Below are 20,772 nucleotides of genomic sequence, written 5' to 3'. Positions count from 1 at the left end.
CGGAACTCTGGCTCCTCGTGGTGACGACTCCCGGAGGCGTGGCAGCTCTCCTGGGCGGGTGGAGACCGGCTCCTAGGCACGTCTGCCCTCTTGGGCTGTTGAAAACCGACTACACGATCGGCGGGCATAGGGACTTCAACCGTCGTCTTCTGCCGCCTATCTCTCTGCTGCTCTGGCGTTTGCGCCCTTCGCTGGCTCTGCCGATGGCGTGTGGCTCTGACGCTGTGGGCTCTGCTGAGTGCGTGGCTCCGCCGTTTGTGTGGCCCTGCCGTGTGTGTGGCCCTGCCGTATTTGTGGCCCCGCCATGTGTGTGGCTCCGCCGCACTACTACTATTTCTACCGATAATCCTACTGCTAATCTTACTACTATCTTTACATTGTGCCCTCCTTGGATCTTTTCCTGTCTGATTCCCTATATCTATTCCTACTATACACAAAACTATATCTACAAATATTTACTTAAGTATGTGGGGAACCATCGGTTCCTCACAATCTGAAACCAAAAATAAGTAAAGACACAGCTTTATTCGAGAAAAGAAACGAATGTATTTCACAAAAATATTAATATACAAATCAAAAACATGGTTGTATTGTGTTTATGGTTATAGCATCATTCTGTTACTTCTTTTTTTCCATTCTCCTTTAAAATTTCCGGATATTCCAATTTAACTCCCGTCTCGCAAGTAAAAATGGGACAGCAGTAAGGAAACGGTGCGGTCTTGTTTGTCTTTTCCGTATCCAATTTACATTTTTCGTTGGCCAAGGGCAATGGGCCACAATCCTCTACGAGCTCCAGAAGTCTGATCAAAAAATGTTTATTTAAATATATAAATAAATTAAAAAATGGTACTAAATTAAAATTATATTGTAAAAAAATACAAAAAAAAACTTTTACTTGGCATCGTTTTCCTCATTTTGTACACATGTAGAGCGACCACAAAATGGCGTCAAGTCCCAGGATTTTCCTGGCTCAACAGTTGCACATCGAGTTGAGGCAAAGCACATTGCTGGAAAATCTTTAAATGGGAGAATAATTCAATAATCTAAGTATACTAATACATTACTAAAGATAAATCCATTTTGCAATTTCTAGGATTTTGGTTTTAACATAGTTCTATGAAAATATACTCCTACATATAGGATATTTTTCAAAATATTTTTTATTTACTTTCAACTTTTTACTTATGATACTTGTATACTTTAGGTACTGGTACACTTTATTTACTTTTTTGTTAGTTTCAGAATTAATTTTAATTTTTTGAAAATCAGTATTATATCATATATACATATGTAGATGTCATAGAAACATACGGGAAATTAATATAAAACAAGAAAGGGAGCTAACTAAAATTAATACCTAAATTCTAGTATAATATAAAATGGATATATGTATCTCAAATTTTACAAATATATGTGCAAAACTGAAAAAGTTTATAATGTTTAATTTTAATAGTTTCTCGATCGTTCCAATGGCAGGTATATGATATAGTAGTCCGAATTTCATAAATTTAATACCGAATTTCTAGAACAGTACAAAATGGCAAAATCTCTAATTTTATGAAAATCTGTTGAAGACTTGAAAAGTTATAATACTTTTCTCAAAAAATTTCCTAAGGCAGCTTTATGATATAGTTTTCCGATCCGTGTCGTTTTGAATTATATACGAGTGAGAGTATATAGAAGACTAACTGCAAAGTTGTATTTAGATAGCTTGAAAACTGAAAGACTAGTTTTCGTAGAAACAGACAGAAGGACAGACGGACATTAGGGTGGGTCGATTTCAAAATCGCTTAGGCACATATAATTATCTACAGACGTTTTGGTTTAACACATGTTCGCCTGCGCAGAGCGCTACACAAAACGTATATGGTATATATATATATACATATATGTTAACAGCAATAACAGCCGAATATATGTAAATATATCATCCTGATTGCACGTCTTGCATCGGATTATCGGATGGATTCAGCTGCATACTCGGCAACGGTAGGAGTGAGTGCATGTGGAACGCCTGCTTTTGATGCCGTCGTACCCAGTAATTGGCGGATTCGAAGTTATAAATCGAGCGGCGAACGACGAAATCTCTTGGATCGGTGCGGAAGGTTCAGGAGGAATCTGAACACCGGAGGACGAGTTGCTGGGATGCAGCAAGGTGTGATGCCGTCTGGTGCTGGTGGTCTCGTGCGAAAAAATTCAAGCAGAGTTGCTTTCTTCGGACGATATCAGATCGCTCGAATACAGTCATTTCGAGGAAACGGGGACATATACGCACGGGGTGGTATTTCCTGGAAATCAGGACACAGCTTTACTCGACTTGGACACAAAAAACAAAATGTTCGGCCCACTGTTGAAGACCGGCAGTGAGAACGAGGCGGAAGAAAGCTTATACTTATCTTTAGTGAAAAAATCACCGGTAACTGCTGGTGAAAGGACCGAAGAATATCCGTATCCGGCTCGAAGGACGAAAAAATGTAAGGGGCGAAACTGCCGTTAAAAATCCGTGAAGAAAATTAGCGTGGGATAATTCGAAGCGTGTCAGCTTTATTGGGCTGCATACAAGTTACTAATTAGCTTAAACGTAAGCGCCACGCTCCCGACCGATAAGATAAGCTTATCAGTGCGAGACCGAGACCGGGAATTGGAGCGCAAACTAGCCGTCCCTCAGCTCGCTTAGCAGCAAGGCTAGAGGCCAGAATTAGAGGAGTAAAACTTCACAGTTGAATATTTAAAGGGAAAAGTTAATTTTGTAACTGATGCGTTATCAAGAATAACCTTCAAGGACTTACAAAACAATACTGTAAATATACCTGAAGTCACAACAAGAAAGCAATGTAGACAAGAATCCTGCGCAGCAAAAGATAAAGTAGAATTGCCTAGGTAATCTACAAAAGTAGCTTCAAAGGCCAACGTATACGAAGTCATAAACAAGTTGTGACCATGCATGTAAACAATATGACATGTTTATTTAAACATAGCAGAAAAATTACAGCAACATATGATCTTAGCTATTTATATACTAATGGAACCATTGATTTACATAGATCAACTCTTTCACAGGCTTGAAAAGCAAGTCGGTATATATAAAATCAGCCAACTTAAAGTGGCACCGCGGTGACCATAATAAAGAATACAAACGAAAAAGAAGTTACATTATCTACATTCCAAGATGATTCAACACAAGGAGGTCATACAGGCATTACAAAAATCTAGGCCAAGGCCCAGAGACACTATTACTAGAGAAATATGTCTAAAGACATAAAAGAGTACATAAGAAAATGTCCTAAATGCCAAAAGTCTAAAACGGCTAAACATACTAAGACTCCATTAACCATAACCGAAACTCCTCAAACAGCTTCCGATAGGGTAATTATGGATACAATTGGCCCACTAAAAAAATCAAACAATGGCAACGAATACGCAGTAACACTCATAAGCGATTTGACTAAATATTTGGTAGTCATAAAAATACCATAAAAAATTATAAAACAGTAGCTAAATCTAATTTTGAAGAATTTAGTCTGAAGTACGGTCCAATGAAGACGTTCATTACGGATATGGGAACAGAATATAAAAACTCAATAATTACAGACTTGTGAAAGTATTTAAAAATCGACAATATAACATCATTTCAGTAGATATAACTGATTGGGACGTATGGCTCCAATATTTCGTATACTGATTCAATACGACACCTTCTATGATACAAGATTATTATAAGCTAGTTTTTGGTAAGGCATCAAACTTACCAACTCAATTTAATATGGCAGATAGAATAGAACCACTATATAATTCAGATGAGTATTCTAAGGAATATAAATTAAGATTTGTAATAGCTTATAAAAGAGCTAGAATAATAATAGAAGGAAATAAGACTAAAAATAAGGAACAATATTATAGAAAATGTAGAGATATTCATCTCAGCATAGGAGACCTAGTTTTGCTTATTACTTATCTCTTAGTCTAAAGGTGGGCACACTTTTTTTTCTGCACAGTATATTTGGGTGTGAATGAGTAGGATAGTATGGTCGGTTTCGATTAACAGTGTTCTCACTCATTTCATAGTTGTACAGCTGTTGATGAGTGCAGCGAAATCGGTGTACAGTAGTCAAGGCACTGTACAGTGTTTTGGTGTGCTGTTGACTTACTGTACAGTGAGTGAAACTTCATGACTGGTACATACACACATATAGAGTTCTCGTGTGCATGGTAGAATTATACAAGGTAGTCTCGTCGGCTGCCTATCCGTTCGGCTTTTTGTGAGTGCGTTCTCGTTTGTCAAAGGAAAAGGTTGTGTGCGGACGATTTTTTTTTGACTATTAACCCTTGTGTGAGATGTCGTTTTGCAATTTCTGTCGGAAGCACGTGCATGGAGTAAAATTGATAAAAGCACCGAAATGTTTAACGAAGTGGACATTGTGGGAGGAAATTAAGGAGCTGGAAATTGTTTTTTTAGATATAGTTTCTGATTATTTTAGTACTACAAAAAAAGTTAAGGAGAAACTATTAATACCTGCTAAGAATATAAACATTAATTTAGATATAAACAAATTTTACTTTAAGATTCGGATTTATTTTAAAATTAAGAATTAAAACAACAAAATAGCTTTACAAAAACAACGATTAATTTCAAATTCAAAACTATTAAAAATTAAATTATAAAACACTTCAACTCTTTTTCCTATGTATGAACAATTTAACCCCCATGGACTATCTAAGGGTTAAACTAAAAGCTCTTTTATCGTTTCACTCGCACTTACTTCGCAGACTCCTCTCACTCGCACTTGCTGTGAGTAATGCATAGGGGAGTGCTTTTGGCGACGAGACTACTTTATATAATTCTACCATGCTCGTGTGTATGTATGTCATAGAAAGAATACGTTTAAAAAATTGATTTGTCGTTTTAAATGTATTTAATTTAAAATAAAGAAATTAGAAATTTCGAAAATAATAATATTTGACTTAAACATAGATTTAATAATTATTTTATGTTATTAAAAAATTTATATTTAAATTATTAATAGTGATATGGAGAAACATTATTCTATTTACCATGGGTTCAGTGGTGGCAATTTTGGATCGTTTTTCACAAATTAAATTTTTGGCAACAGAAAATGCCCTTTTCGATGCTGAACTGCTCGCGGGAGCTGCTAGTATCTTACAGCTAATTTGATAAAGTAAAGGAAAACTGTCTTTATTAATTGTCCACCACTGCAGGACATCAAAATCTTCACTGTACGCTTTATTTATATGTCTATATGTTTGAAGTTCATCCAGAATATATTGCAAAATATTTGTGCTCTGAACAGGTTCCGAATAATCTGAAAATATATTATCTATGTCATGTGCAGGTGCGTCGAGCGTCGTTTTCTTTGCAATCCATGTTTATGCACTTATTAAAAAATATTGCACTCATCTGTACAGTTGTACACAGTCATCCAACAAGCTGTACAGCTATTTAAAAAGAGACAAATATAGTACTCACTCACGAAGAGTACAACCATATACAGTTTTCACTCGGAGTGAGTACACTGAAAATGTTGTGCTATCTTCTTCTGGCCAATAGAGAATACTGTGCACTAAGAAATGGGTGCAGTATTTTTAAGAACACTACACTACTGTACAGAACTGTTGTGCTGCAAATGAGTACATTCATGGAGAAGTCTCATATGTAAGTTCGATTTCAAACATACAGGGCCCTACAATGTAAAACACATAGGAGAAAGAGAAACATCATAATCTCCGATGATAAAAATAAAAAACAAACAGTACATAAGGATAGGTTTAAATTATTCATTTCTTAAACCAATAAATTTACTATTATTTCATTACAAAAATGCGTTTAATTTAAATGTTCCTCTAACTTTATATATTTCAAATTCCATTTGATTTTTTTAACATTTAATAATAATAAAAATCTTAATAAAAATAACCAAAAAAAATAATAATAAATATATTTATTTTTTTCCTTAATATTCGGTAAAATCGTAAAAAAAAAGACGTTATATAATTACGTTATATACATATCGAATGCGCACTGTACGCAGTGTTGCGCATTAAAATTATTACAAACACATTGTAACACTTGGCCACAATATGCATTAACAAATCTAAGATTCAAGCAGTTCCGAAGTGCCCTGTAATATGATCGCGGATGAGTGAACTCGGCATAGAAAATTCTTAATTGACATATTTGACATGCGCAACGACTATGCCACTATATTGGCTATATAACTCCTCTCCGCCGGACCGACTCTCGGCTGCCCTCACTTACGCATAAACACTTATGCATAAGCATTGACCGCTGCTCTGCCAGCGGCACTTATTTATATATATATATTTATATACATAAGCGTTGGCCGCTGCGCTGCTCACTCAGCTATGCAATTCTAAGCTTAATTCTTAAGTCAAGGCAGCATTCAACAAATGACTCCCAAACGAAATGGATGGTTTTGTATAAATAAAATAAAACCAATATAAAAACTAAAACAACAAAAAGTAGATCTTTTATACAAGGAACAATTAATTACAAGGGCCTCAACGCAATGACAACGCACTGTAGGGGCGTACAAGTCATCTCATTATAAGATTTATACACATGCAGGGTATTATAACAACAGTCAGAAGTTTGCAACGCATCATCATCTCAGACCATATAAAGTATATATATATTCTTGATCAGTATCAACAGGCGAGTCGATCTAGCCATATCCGTCTGTCCGTTTCTACGCAAACTAGTCTCTCAGCTTTGAAGCTATCTTAATGAAACTTACTCGTATATACATATATCGGAACGAGCCGGATCGGATATATAGCTGTCATAGAAAGGATCGTAAAATTCTTAGAAAACAAATCTTAACTTTTCCAACTTTCAACAGATTTTCATCAAATTTGAGATATAGCCCTTTTATATTATTCTAGTGTTTTTGATTTAATTTTATGAGAATCGGAAGAATATATCATATAGCTGCCAAATGCAAGACTGTGAATGTTAAACTGTAAATATAATATGTATAGGTGAATGAAATAAAAGCAGGCATTACTTCATTGTTTTTTTTTAACATAAATTTATATCATTTATATTGTATTAATTCCTAGTGACCGAAGTTCAATCTGCAAGGGTATATAAGCTTCGGCGTGCCTGTTATTAGGCGATCAAATATTGGACGGAATACACCTGCTGCACATTCGCAAGTGAATATTCGTAATAACCAAGCACAAAATTAACGTGCCTAACAAAATGCATTGAGACGAACCAAATATGGACAGGTTCGACCTGCAGAAATTATACCTCAAAATAGACTACATTTTACTAGAAGAAGGAAACATGTAAATATAAACTTGACTTCTGCAACCGTATATAAAGATCTTAGCTGGGTTGTTATTGGTGGTTTATTGTCTGTCACATGTCCGCATTGCAAAGCAGTGAAATTTAAGTTGGACTGTGATGCATCGTCCAGAGCCATTGTATTCGCTTCTCTATGGAAATATGTACAACACAATCAAATCGTTTTCTGACGTATGCACAAAAATATTATGGATCCTTTCTAATATCACTTGGTGATGATATCGTTAACAGTCAGTCCGTTCTCAAAGGTAATGGCTTATAAATATTATGAATTAAAAAAAAATTATTATTAAAGTTTTCAAAAGGCCCGCTGGAAGCCATGCAAAAATTGAATGCACCCACAATCAGTGTTGTGGCAGTTGTAATTGTTGGCGAAAATGAACAATTACAGCGCGTGTACGAGAACCTGTAACGTGTAACAGTGAGTCGCGGGCTGTGACTCCAAGAGCCGATACTTGATGGGCACGCTATAGAGTCCGGCCTTCCTCGTCGGCTTGGGGGGTGTTGTTCTTGCTTGTACCGACTCCAGCTCTTGCGACCATTTTATTAATAAATAGCTAGAATTGAGCGTGCTGCGACGATATGAACGAGCAAAACAATATCGGTAACTGAGAATAGAAAACTCGAAAAAAAGGTTTAAAAGCAAAAAAGATTGAAGAAACCCAGGGAAGCGAACCCACGGCTGTTATTGTGGTCGCGATATCCCCTCCCATCCTATGATCACGCCCGTCCAGCTGGGCTCGGATGACCCCTTCGAATTCTTCCTACGCGCATCAGCAGAGTTCAGTTGGATTCAAGCTTAGAAATAGTTTTATTGGTATTCATTAATTCCGCCCGGTGTTTAGTTCAGCACTAAGTTTAGTAATAGAAAACGACGAGATAATACTACATCCCATAGCCATAATATTTAACGATAGTAAAATTGTTTTCTTTCTTAATAGTTCTATACAAATTCAACTTAATTGACTTTAACTTCTTCCGAATATTTCTAATTTCTTAATGTACAAATTCAAAGATGGCTTCACGTGCACGTCGGCCTCAATCAATGACCACGGCCTGATCTAAACTTATAATAATAGTATCTAAAATTTACCTCTCTATTCTTTTGGTAAATTCGGTTTCAAAGTACGGGCGCTAGCGTCAAAAAAAAAAAAACAAAAAAATCATCCAATTATCTTAATTTTAGTAGGCAATAGAAGCAAGCGTTACTTAATATTTTATATCAATCTCTTGAGAAAAGCGAAAGGAAATTCTTAAACTTGGGTTGGTGACTCACTGCATTTTTTTCCACGCTCTCTCAAAAGCGACAGCACGCGCTTAGTTCCAATTCTGCCTATTCTAGCAATTGGCTCCCTTTAAATTATCCGCCAGCTAAGAAAACATTTAAGGCTAAGCTTAACAAGAGGGTTTACAGGCTAGTTAGAAATGGCTTTTCAGCCGAATTAAGTTTAGCAAGAGTTCACTTCTAATTCAGACTCGATTCAAAAGCACAATTTGACGACACTAAGCGTCTAGAGGACCATCAGCCAACAGCGATCGTTACGTCTGGCGAACGAAGTGTGAGGTTATGTCAAACGGCTGTGCGGTACGTGGCTTGCAGGCAAAGGGAGTAGGGCCGTGAGCCGAGGCTGAAGATCGGCGACGAAGCGTGATGAATATTCCGCGGCGTTGGAGACGGCGTAGGTCCGAGCCGGAGGCACATCCTCCCAATTGGCAATGCGCGCGCCCTAGCACATGAAGAATCCCTCGACGAGGCATCCGACACCATTGATGCTCAGCACAAACTTATATCTCCATTTGGTCTTCTCGTTGGTCCTTGTTAGTTCCGGAGCAACCTTCCCGCAGAGGCAACAGAGGGTGTTCCTCTAAAACAATTCGTTCGCCTCGAAAGGTCTGTAAGGCCTTCCGGGGAGAAATTCTCGAAACAATATAAACACAGCCTCGCCCAGCCGCAAACTCAATGCCCGTGGCGCAAAGGCGAAGGCGGTGCCCGAAATCACTCCTTTGGCGACCTGTAAACAGTTTAATATTAAACTTATATCCCAAAGACGACCCACCGTTTCGTTACTTTTGGCTTTGACTATCAGATTTTCGCACCAACTGTGAACACTTTCTTTCTGCGAATTTGGATTATACCCCAGTCAAGGCGAGACAGGTCCGAATAAACTTTGCCTTTAAAATGTAACTATTGGCAACTCCAAACTCACACACGTCTATTCGCAGATAAATCAAGAACAAAATAGGATGAGATCAAAAATGGCTGGCGGAACTTCGCGGCCACTGACAAGGAGTCACACTTAGCAACAGTATTTGCTAACAGCTGATCCTCGATAACTATCTTCACTAGGTAGCAACATCCTTTTTTAGCTCCCCTAGTTAATCGACGTTCATTGGCGGGGTTTTTAAAACTGTCGCTTCAGGCCGTTACAAACCATCGATCATATCATGCACTTTAATGCCTTAGAGATGAAGTCCAATCTTCCATTTTAATTTAAGCGGATTCACTTAACAGTTCGTTTGGCTTTTGCGATGATAATCAATACATAGCATGGTCACCCGTCTGTGGATTAACCTTGAATATCCCTGATTTTCGCATGGTCAGTTGTATGTAGCATGTTTCCGTGTTGGAAAGCCGTTTCCATTGTTTATTTTTATGCCCGAAAAACAATTTTTAAATTTAATTTATTATATCGCTCATCATATCAAAAAAATTGTTGCCGTCGGCAACAAGTATTTGAACCTTTCGACCCTTCGCTTCTCACCCCACAAACCTTCCAAGGAGGAACCCTCAAAAATGTTTATTTTTAATGCTATTGAATTTAATTCGTTAAATGGTAAAAAGTAGTTGAAACCACTCGAATTAAAACTGTGAAAATATGACGATCCATTTGTTAAAAAAAAAATATGTTTAAAGGCTGGTAATAAAATAAAGTAAATTCGTTTGAATGTTGGTAGCAGAATTGGTATAACTGAAATCAAAGAAATTAAAAAAAAAGGCGCGAAAATGGTCATACTAACAGCTGAACATTTTTTTTTTAACAAACTTGCCGGGCTAGCTTGCGGATGCCCAGGGTGGGGTCCGACCCAATGCCAGCAGTCCGCACATAGGTATTCGATATATCGGACGTCTAGGAAACTTTCATCACGGACAAAAACTCACATCACTATGAACGAAAAAAATAAATAAACAAGCAAACATATCTGGACGACACTTCAGGGACGCAATTGTTGGCATAGATCAGTGTTGCCAGGTGATGAGCGCCCATATAAGCTAGATTTAAAAAAAAAATAAGCTAGAATAAGCTAAACAATTTTTAAAAAATGCGAAAAAACAAGCTACACCCAAATATGAGAAAACACGAAACATATAATATATATTATTATATTATATGAATATGTTATTATTAAAGAAAGTCTTAAAAATATGTTCTTAAAGTAAGCACTTAAAACAAATTAGTTAATATTTCATCAATTCCTTCATGTTGTTCGTCGCCGAGTGTTCGGCAATGAACAAACAAAGCGCTGCTTCCTGATCCTGAGTCTTGCAACACTTAGCCGGAAAATTTATTTTTTGCGATTCAGCAACTGATCTCATTGATAAAATGTGCTTTTTCGATGCCGCATGCTGCCTGATTTAAAAAATTTTGGCTGATATTGTCGACTTACAGTAGCAACAATATGCTTTGGTTCCTTCTCCTGGCACTTAAATTCGTTGTTTTGGAGCCAAGCATCCCGAAAAATCTGTTTATATATAACTTTCGGCATTTTGAGGACACGCTTTACCTATTTTCACAACACAACAAAATTATTGGTGGTAACACTTCAGCCAACAAATCGATCTCCGATGACACTTTCGATTAGAAATAAGTTCACGATCACATTAAATGCACATAACCATCGGAAAAAAAGAACAAACTCCAATATTTTCATGCTATAAAGCATATTTTTCGTAAAAAACATTCCGTGGATGTCAAAAATACATAAAAAGCTAAAATATGCTAGATGAATTTTAAAATAAGCTATATTTCAAGCTATAAGCTAGATGGAAATTTTTCAAGCTTTTCTAGTTTCAAATATGCTAGAACTAGCTTATAATAAGCTAACCTGGCAACACTGGCATAGATATATCCACCACAACGCACCAAACCATCCTGTGATGGATTACCACTAGGTAATCTTGGGACACCACCCATATCCGGCGAACCGGAGCCTAATCCAGGCGGTCTGGCGACCAGCCTTCTTGCCATGTAAAGTTTTTACTTAGCGTTCATTTCAGGTTTTAATTCGTTATAAACTAACAGTCTCTTACGTCTAACATAGCAGGGTTTCAATAGTTTTAATCTATCCTATTCCGGACAAACCGTCACCCCATCCCGGAAAGCGCTTCCGCCAAGATTGTGACAGCGGAGAAGAAGCGGGGGGTTGATTTTCACGATCGCACTAACTGCAGTTTATTCTAAGCAGATTCTTTGATTTTGCAGCACTTGTGCAAGTCGGCCCGGATTTTCGGCCGGCAATGGGAGAAACGAAACGAAACGAGCTGCGGCTCGTTGGCGGACTGGATGAAGCTCCGGTGGTAGCTGGTCCCACTTCACAAACAAATTGCCGGCGGCGGGTTCAGCCCCAGATAACATCACAGAAACCAAAACAGAAAAAAGTGCTGTGTCCAGTGAATTTTTCACGGCCACGGTTTTTCTATATTTTCAGAAAATTGCCTTTCACCTTTGGCTGCTGCCGGTCCGCTGCACGATTTCGGCCAAACCGTAATAAGGAATTAATGAGAACAGCATATTAAAAGAAACAAATAATATATTTTCTTTAAAAATAAAAATAGATTTTTAAGTATTGAAGTTATGAAGAAAGGAACCTATCTTCGGGACGGCGAAGTTTCTATACCTTATTTAATCATTAATATTATAATACAATATAAATTATATATATATATTTATGTTTCATAAAAATAAAGTAATGCCTACTTTTGTTACATGTAGTCGTCCCGTTTTTTTATACCCTTGCAGGGTATTATAATTTCAGTCAGAAGTTTGCAACGCAGTGAAGGAGGCACCTCCGACTATATAAAGTATATATATTCTTGATCAGGATCAACAGCCGGTCGATCTAGCCATGTCCGTCTGTCCTTCTGTCCGTCTGTCCGTTTCTACGCAAACTAGTCTCTCAGTTTTGAAGCTATCTGAATGAAACTTTGTGGTTAGCCTTCTATATACTCTCACTCTTATATATGTCGGAACGGGCCTGATCGGAAGACTATATTCTATAGCTGCCATAGGAACAATCGGAAAATTTTTACAAAAAATATGTTAACTGTTTCAGTTTTCAATAGAATTGGCTCAAATTTGAGATATAGCCATTTTACTATACTCTACAATTTTGTATAACATTTTATGAAAATCGGACTACTATATCATATAGCTCCCATAGGAACGATCGAGAAATTAATACAATTAAATTTATAACTTTTTCAGTTTTCAGCTGACTTTCATCAAATTTGAGGTATAGCCATTTTATTTAAGTCTTAAATTTTGTGTCTAATTTCATAAAACGATCGTTTGATGTAGAGGAAAAATGCAAATCAGTGAATGTAAAATTGCAAATATAATATGTATAGGTGAATGAAATGAAAGCAGCAGGTATTACTTCATTGTTTTTTAACACAAATATATATAATTTATATTGTATGGATTCCTATTCATAGAAGTTCTATCTGCAAGGGTATATAAACTTCGGCGTGTCGAAGTTAGCTTCCTTTCTTGTTTTTAATAAATCCGAAATTCTGGAATATTATATATGGGGGAAGATCTCTGAGTAGATGAAAAAAATTGTAAAAAAGGAACATCGAAGTTATCATTTTTAATAGTATTAATTTCTCGATTGATCCTATGGCAGATATATGATAAAAAAATACATAATGATTTTTTATAAAACTTGATTAAAAAATATGTTGATAACTGCAAAAGTTATAATTTTTTTTTTTCTAAAAATTTTCCGATTATTCCTATGGAAGCTGAGCAGAGCTCGCAAATAACTGTCGACCGTTTCTCGTTGTCTGCAAATAAGTGTCTTTTCCTGACACTTTACGAAAAAACTCAGAGAGCAACCGAAATAAGGAATCCGTTTTTTTTAATTCTGTTTTGTTCTGGTTGTTCAAAGACCGTTTTGTCGTGTTCAGTGAAGCAAAAAGTCTTTTGCATATGTATTGGTATACACTCACACGCATAGGCAAGCAAGTCGTTAAGCGTCTGTATTGCGATCGTGAATTGAGTGTGTGTGAGTAAATGCAAAGACCGTTTGCGTTGAGTTTTTCGGTCAATCGGTCTTTTGCTGACTCTCATTGTGCGAGCGTTTCTCGTTTCGCTCTTTAGGCAATGCTCATTGAAAGAGCGACACACAAAGAGCTCAACGAAAAACGTTCAACAGAAAACATAAAAGAATACAGCAAGAGTCTCTTGCTCAGAGCGAGAGCGAGAGAGTATGAACTTTTTCGGTTGTGCTCGCAACGAGAGCGCAAGAAAAAAATCGGTCGACAGTTATTTGCGAGCTCTGAAACTGAGAGACTAGTTTGAGTAGAAACTGAGAAACGGGCGGGCAGACGGACATAGCTAGATCAACTCGGCTCTGATTATTATAGAGCCGGAAAAGTCTTTTTCACTGCGTTGCAAACTTCTTATATTTTAGTTCCCTGGAGGGGTATAAAAAATTTAAATTAACAAACAATATGTCAAAAGAAAAGATGGTGTTTCATATGCTCATGAAACAAATTAAGTTAATAGGGCTTCTTAATTTACAAAAATTAGTACGATTGTTTTGTTATTTAAAAATTAACTTATGGGAAAAAATAATACAATTTAGTTAAATAGCACTATTCAAAAAAATTTTAACATGTCTTATTCATAATTTGTAAGACCAAGATTGGCAGCACAAACGTCAATTATTTCAATTTCTTAAAAAAAAAAATAATGAGAGATTTCTTAATAATTTCATTAGTATATCTGTAGTCTTATCCAAAAAGTGTTAAAAGTAATGTACGACCTTGGCTGAATGAGCATAAATTTGAATCAAAGTGTATCTTTTGAACTTTCTATATTAAATCTAAAATTTAAAAATATTTATAATATGTATATGTAATATATACATACGTACATACATATTTATATAAAAATAAAATACTTTACTATTGAAAATAAAAAATTAAAACTCACCTCTTAGAACATCAGCAGGAATAAGACGTTTGTAAATTCGAATTTCCCCAGCTTTATCTATAACTTCAACATTTTCTTCAGCTCCACTTATAAAAGGAGCCAAAAGAGTTGCTATAGACAAGGCCAGAATAACAAAGTGAAAACGATTGCTCATTTTTTATGAAATGCCTTTAAAGGTTTGAAATAATATTGGAACACTTTGTCCCAGTAGTTTCAAAATGTATTTCCACTAAATGGCATCAATTGTGCCAAGTTAAGTCTGAGAGCAGCGAAAGTTTACAACAAATTGAAACCAGTCAAAAGGCACACCTATACTTTTATGGAAAAGTCATATGTCCATACATACATATGTATGTATATGCATGCATGTACATATTTATATGAAGTCTTTCTATAACAAAGCTCTTTTTTCAGAGCTGCTCTTTCATATTATAGTGTACATACGTGAACGGCAGTGGTATTTGCCGACCCGCGGTATAGGGTAGAAGCGACCATTTATTTAAAGCCCAGCTTTGGTACGGTCCGGTTTGCACAAGAGCTTACATACATACATATGTATGTAAGTATTTTCACAAGTAAGCACACCATTGAACATATAAATAAAAGTTAATACACTTTGCGTCATTTAAATAGGCCCACTTAAAAACATCTTGGACATTACACCACTAAGATTAGAATTGACTTAGTTATTTGTTTTTTTTTTACACAATATTTATAAGAACGTTATACTTTTGCATTAATATTATGACATAACTGCATTAATTAGAATTTGTATTATAAATTTGACAGCATCATAGTATTTTAACTAAGTCCGAGCATCTCTTCTGTTCGTGTCCGGCTAGAGCTGGAAAAAAGTCGATGTCAACATTCTATGCATTCATCCATAGAATTCGAATTCATTCATAGAATTCGATGCATTTTATTTCGGTCGATGCATCCATCCATCCATCCATCCATCTTAATCAATTTTTAAGATACATTCCCTATGTATAAGAAGATAAATCAAACTGATGTTCCCGTACTAACACAGGACTTCGTCAAAAATCGCAACAATGTAAGACCCCCGCTGAAAGGAAGACTTTCGCAGTACTGTCTCTACTGATTCGGCAGTATAAATCCTTCAAACAAAATATGTATCTAGCCAACCAACGAATTTGTACTTGTTCCGATACAGAAAACGATCCACCAAACAAAACTATCTCAACAAAAAAATACGCTTTTGGGTTTTATGAAAAATCGGATAATATATCACTCAGACAATACTTGGAGACTCCAACTCCAGGCATAAGTCTCTTAGACTATTGAAAGATCTAAAGAATCGTAATAACAATTACTTTTTTTCAGATTCACGCCAAAACTATTATTAGACATGTAATTTTCTTTATTTAATAAATGTATTTTAATTTTGTATACCCTTTCAAGGTATTACATTTTCTGTAAGAAGTTTGTAACGCAGTAAGGGAGTCTTCTCCGACCATATAATGTAACATATGTATGTACATATATATATTCTTGATCAGTATCAACAGCCGAGTCGTCCACGGTCGTTCTTCTGTCCGTTTTTACGCAAACTGGTCTCTCAGTTATGAAATTATCTGAATGAAACTTTAAAGTTAGTCTACTTTATACAAAAATACATTTTTTCTCAGCTCTATGTCCGACCCTAACCCAGGTAAAAGTAAGATATGTATGTAACTGGGCACCCCATTACTGGTATCACTAGTAGGTGTCCCCATAAAAATTAGAGTCGAACTATTTGCCTTCGCCAAAAACACCTTTAAGATTTTAATTGACCTAAGCCTGGCCCCACGTTGTGCGCCCGGTTCAACTTAACCTAACCAGAATAACAAACAATATTAGGATTAAAGGCATTACACACATATTAATGTAGAAGTACTTTGTTAGTTACCCCTTCAGAACCCTTTAGTACCAAAATTTTTTCCGGGATTAACCAAAGGCATTACAGTTTATATATAATATATAATATGCAATATTACGCTAATTTTTTTATTCACACAACAATGGCGCTCACCCTGCTCTCACAAATTGAACGCGTAAAAATCTAAAAATAGAATACGTTTGCTTGAATGAGTAAACACAAGAGCAACCCTGCAGTACCTGTCATCGGTAATTCATCAACGTTTCATCAACATTCAAGGGGGTGCTGTTGATTTTTCATCGATGACAGGCCATACAAACTGTTAATTTATTTAACATGGGCATGTCCTAGGCTGTCTTCAATAAAAATTCATCAACAAATTCATCAACAATTTATCCTCAATTTATCGATGATTCATCAACAATTCATCGATGTTTCATCAAAAATTTATCGATGTTTCATGAACAAATTTCTCAGCGGCCGGGTCATGGTACTGCCGACGACCGCCGTAACTGTATCGTGGGCAGAGCGTCTTAGTAAAAGTCGCAGTCGGCAGAGCGTCGACTCAGTAGAAGTCGCAATAGGCAGGGCGTCGCCTCGGTAGAAGTCGCAGTCCGCGCGTTGATTACAGAGGCTTATTGATGACATGCGGTACTGCAGGGAAGGGAAGCAAGTGCGTATGTGTGCGTGAATATGAGTGTGCTTCTGTCCGCAAGCGCAACGACGAAAAATTTTAATTTTATATTTTGGGCTGCTGACCGCTTGTTAGGTAGAGAGAAGATCATGGCGCGTGGCTCAGAGTTTAGAACATCCGCCTTCCAAACAAGTTAGCGCGAGTTCAAATGCCGCGTGAGGCAAACTTTTTCTTAATTGAATCTTCAATTTGTTAATGGAATGCATTTTTTTTTAAGTTTGTTTCAGTAAAGGATCGACCAACAACATTAAAAGGAATCAATAACTGTGGTTAAACAAGATAACAAAATTATAGTACATAAAAAGTACACAAACTCTCAAAAATATAATACTAAGTTCATATTAATGGGATTCTACTCTCTAGATATTTTCAGATTTTCTTTTAAAGGAATTCTACTTAGTTTGAAAAGCAAAACGTAAAATAATTGCGGGGATTTTGTTTTTTTTTTTTTTCAACGCACTTCATGTTAAAAAAAAAAATCCCGAAAGGGAAATACCTCAGCACCGAATCATACGTTGAAAGGAGCAGCGTTCAATTCAGGTACTGAATGATGATTGATTGATGCTTGTAATTTTTTCTTTATTTTTATAAGTAATGGAACAAATATAAATACTAAAAGCTTAATTCCAATTTAAGAAAATCATTTATTTTCATATCAAATTCTACAAATTGGGTTATTTACATAATATGTACATACAAAATATATAAATGTGTATGTATATTACATATTTAAGTAATTATATACATATAATTGTTATTTTTATTAAAACAATAAAAATATCATTTAAATTTATAATTATATATATATATATATATTTACAATTATTTAATTCAACTGACTAAGAAACAATATATTAAAACACAAATTATAAAAATAAAATAAAATACATGTTAAAATATGTAATAGGTTCAATCGCGGAATCGGTATTTTTAGGGACGCCATGTTGCTGAATGCGTATAAGAGAGGTGCTGGCTCTAGAGAGAGCGTGAGAAAGAGCGGCTGGGTCAAGAGCGCTGTCTCGGCTTTTGAAAAAAAAGTGAGTGTCGACGATCGAATATTGTTATCGATAGGCGTCGTTAGTATATTAAGAGAGAAAATACTAATGTATTTGAGCACTAGTGTATATGGGCATATTTTTTTATTGCAATTATTCAACGCCAAAATGTACAAAAGAAGTTGTACAGGCAGTGTTACACAAGAAAGAAGCAAACTTCGGAACGCCGGTGATTGAAATTCCGGCAGCCATGCAGACTAAAATTCGGTCATTAGGAATTAATACAATATAAACTATATATATTTATGTTAAAAACAATGAAGTAATGCCAGCTTTTATTTCATTCACCTATGTACATATATAACATATTATATACATACATACATATATATCCACAGTTTTACACTCACAGTTTTGCATTTTTTTTCAATATCTAACTATCGTTTGTGTGGCAGCTATGTGATATAGCTTTCAGATTTTCATAACATTAAAACCGAATTAAAACTAGAAAACTGGTTATATGAAAACAAGAAAGGAAGCTATCTTCTGCACGCCGATGTTTATATACCCTTGCAGATAGAATTTCGATGACTAAGAATCAGTACAATATAAATTACATGTATTTATATTAAAAACCAATAAAGTAATACCTGCTTTCATTTCATTCACATATACATACATATTATATTTGCAGTTGTACATTCACATACTTTCATTTTTCCACCTACATATATGATATTGTCGTCCGATTTTCATAAAATATGTTACGGAACTGCCTTTCTTTGGGCAACGCCGGGCTAGCTCAGGGTGCCCAGGGCTGGGTCCGACCCAATGCCCGCAGTCCGCACAATTAGAATATACCGAATTAATCGGACGTCTCAGACTAAACGATAAGTGTCATCACTAACAATACAAAAAGGTAAACAAACACGAAAATTAAGCTGCTGGGTTGAATTTGTGGCTCGGCTGGTTCCGCCACGACGCGCCCACCCATCCAGTGATGCCTCCTCCACCTTTCGGGGCATCACCCATCTCCGGCATGCCGGAGCTTACTCCAGGCGGCCTAGCGACTGGCCCATCTCCCCCCCAGGTAAACTTACTCCATTTTAATTTTTAATCTCTTACTGGCTATTGATTATAAATTTTTGGCATCTTACATCTAACAGATTTATAAACATGGTTTAGGCGCCAACTCGTCCACGGCGAGAACGTGGCCTCAGCCAGGGATGCGCTTGCACCAAGGCTGCCCTTTATTGAGGACCGACAACGTTGGCGGAGGAGAAGCTTTTCGGCCACAATTTGGCCACGATTGGCTGACAAGAAATTTCCCTCTTTCACCTACTATCCCTACTGGAGCTCCATAAGAAATAGCATAGGGTCGGGGTTCAAACAAAACTGAGGACTTACTAAGGGCTTCTTCCCCGTTCCCCTATTGGTCGCAGCGCATGGGTTGCACCAATCCCGGACCCAGGATACGATCAATCCGGAGGGCGAGACAAACACACTAATACCTCACATCTAACACTAACTAACAATAACAATAATGTCTTACACCTAACAACAACTAACCATAACACTAATGTTTTACACCTAACAACTTAAATGTATTATTTTTTTCTTCTTTTATATATTCCAACTCGCCCTGGTTTGGCGCCGGGTGGTAAGGGCAGCCCGCAGGTCGGCGGCAGCTGCCTGGGCAGAAATTAATGCGCAATTCGCCCTTGGTATCATCCCATGCGGAACGGACTCACCGGATCTGGGGTCTTCTTTGGACTGCGGCGGCGGCGACGGCTCCGAAGTTGGCTCCGGCCGGCGGACTTGGCTGCGCCGGTCACTCTGGCCGGTGGTTGTTGGTTGCGGCAGCGGCGACGGTTGTTGGTTGCGGGGGCCGGCGGACTTGGCTTGCGGCGGCGAAGACGCGGTACCCAGCAGCTCGGGCGACGGCTCTGGGAAAACGGCACTGGGTGGCTCTGAGGCGACGGCTCAGGCAAACGGCACTGGGTGGCGATCGGTCACGTCTCCCACTTCTTTCCGGGATCACGTTTTTTTTTTCCCTTTCCGAAGTTAACCGGCCGAAAATCACGCACCACGTTATCCATCCAGTTTTTTTCCGCTCGCACCTCCCTTTATAGCCCGGTTCCTTCCCTCTGTTCCAGAGGTCCAGGCGTTACTTTTCCTATTCCTTCATTACCTTTGTCGAGAGAAAGGGCAAGAACCCTTTCTCTTAGGCCGCATTCGAACTTCCCGGCTCGCTCATTTTTCCTCGCCCCCTCCTGGTCCAACCAATCCCACCTATCCCTATCGATATATCGATAGTCCTGCAGTCCGTTCCCACCCGAAATGCAACAAATATGACAGAATAATATAAAATGGCTATATCTCAAATTTGATTAAAATTGAAAAAATTGAAAACTGAAGATGTTATAATTATACCCTTGCAGGGTATTATAATTTCAGTCAGAAGTTTGCAACGCAGTGAAGGAGGCACCTCAGACCATAAAAGATATATATTTTCTTGATCAGAATCAACAGCCGAGTCGATCTAGCCATGTCCGTCTGTCCGTTTCTACGCAAACTAGTCTCTCAGTTTTTAAGCTATCTGAATGAAACTTTGCAGTTAGTCTTCTATATACTCTCAC

General features: G+C 37.0%; 1 protein-coding gene and 4 long non-coding RNA genes across 9 annotated transcripts; 3 read left to right on the top strand and 2 right to left on the bottom strand.

Moving 5' to 3' along the window:
• Positions 1-522: 522 nt before the first annotated feature.
• LOC110184517 (uncharacterized) lies at positions 523-14,843 on the bottom strand. The gene is made up of 3 exons (XM_020953085.2): positions 14,566-14,843; positions 896-1,016; positions 523-800 (listed from the first exon to the last, which is right to left on the bottom strand). The coding sequence occupies exons 1-3, from the start codon at positions 14,717-14,719 to the stop codon at positions 611-613; spliced, it is 465 nt and encodes a 154-aa protein (XP_020808744.1). The 5' UTR covers positions 14,720-14,843; the 3' UTR covers positions 523-610.
• LOC110184518 (uncharacterized) lies at positions 8,141-9,931 on the bottom strand. The gene is made up of 2 exons (XR_002319705.2): positions 9,417-9,931; positions 8,141-9,360 (listed from the first exon to the last, which is right to left on the bottom strand). It is a non-coding gene; the product is annotated as an uncharacterized LOC110184518 (long non-coding RNA).
• Positions 11,467-12,332, top strand: LOC147642704 (uncharacterized). 4 transcript variants are annotated; one of them, XR_015273114.1, is made up of 3 exons: positions 11,467-11,595; positions 11,672-11,769; positions 11,830-12,332. It is a non-coding gene; the product is annotated as an uncharacterized LOC147642704 (long non-coding RNA). The 4 variants fall into 4 exon arrangements; XR_015273117.1 differs by having other exon boundaries at positions 11,669-11,769; XR_015273115.1 differs by having other exon boundaries at positions 11,650-11,769.
• LOC147642703 (uncharacterized) lies at positions 14,775-15,984 on the top strand. Of its 2 annotated transcripts, none has more exons than XR_015273118.1 (3): positions 14,775-14,915; positions 14,980-15,140; positions 15,596-15,984. It is a non-coding gene; the product is annotated as an uncharacterized LOC147642703 (long non-coding RNA). The 2 variants fall into 2 exon arrangements; XR_015273119.1 differs by having other exon boundaries at positions 14,777-14,915; positions 15,199-15,984.
• Positions 15,985-18,949: 2,965 nt separating this feature from the next.
• On the top strand, positions 18,950-20,545 carry LOC147642702 (uncharacterized). Its single transcript, XR_015273113.1, has 2 exons — positions 18,950-19,223; positions 19,300-20,545. It is a non-coding gene; the product is annotated as an uncharacterized LOC147642702 (long non-coding RNA).
• The last annotated feature ends 227 nt before the right edge of the window (positions 20,546-20,772 follow it).

The sequence above is a fragment of the Drosophila serrata genome, unplaced genomic scaffold, assembly GCF_035046125.1.
Source record: "Drosophila serrata isolate PLE 108 unplaced genomic scaffold, ASM3504612v1 contig_363, whole genome shotgun sequence".
NCBI classification, from domain to species: domain Eukaryota; kingdom Metazoa; phylum Arthropoda; class Insecta; order Diptera; family Drosophilidae; genus Drosophila; species Drosophila serrata.
This window is presented reverse-complemented; position numbering and strand designations above follow the sequence as displayed.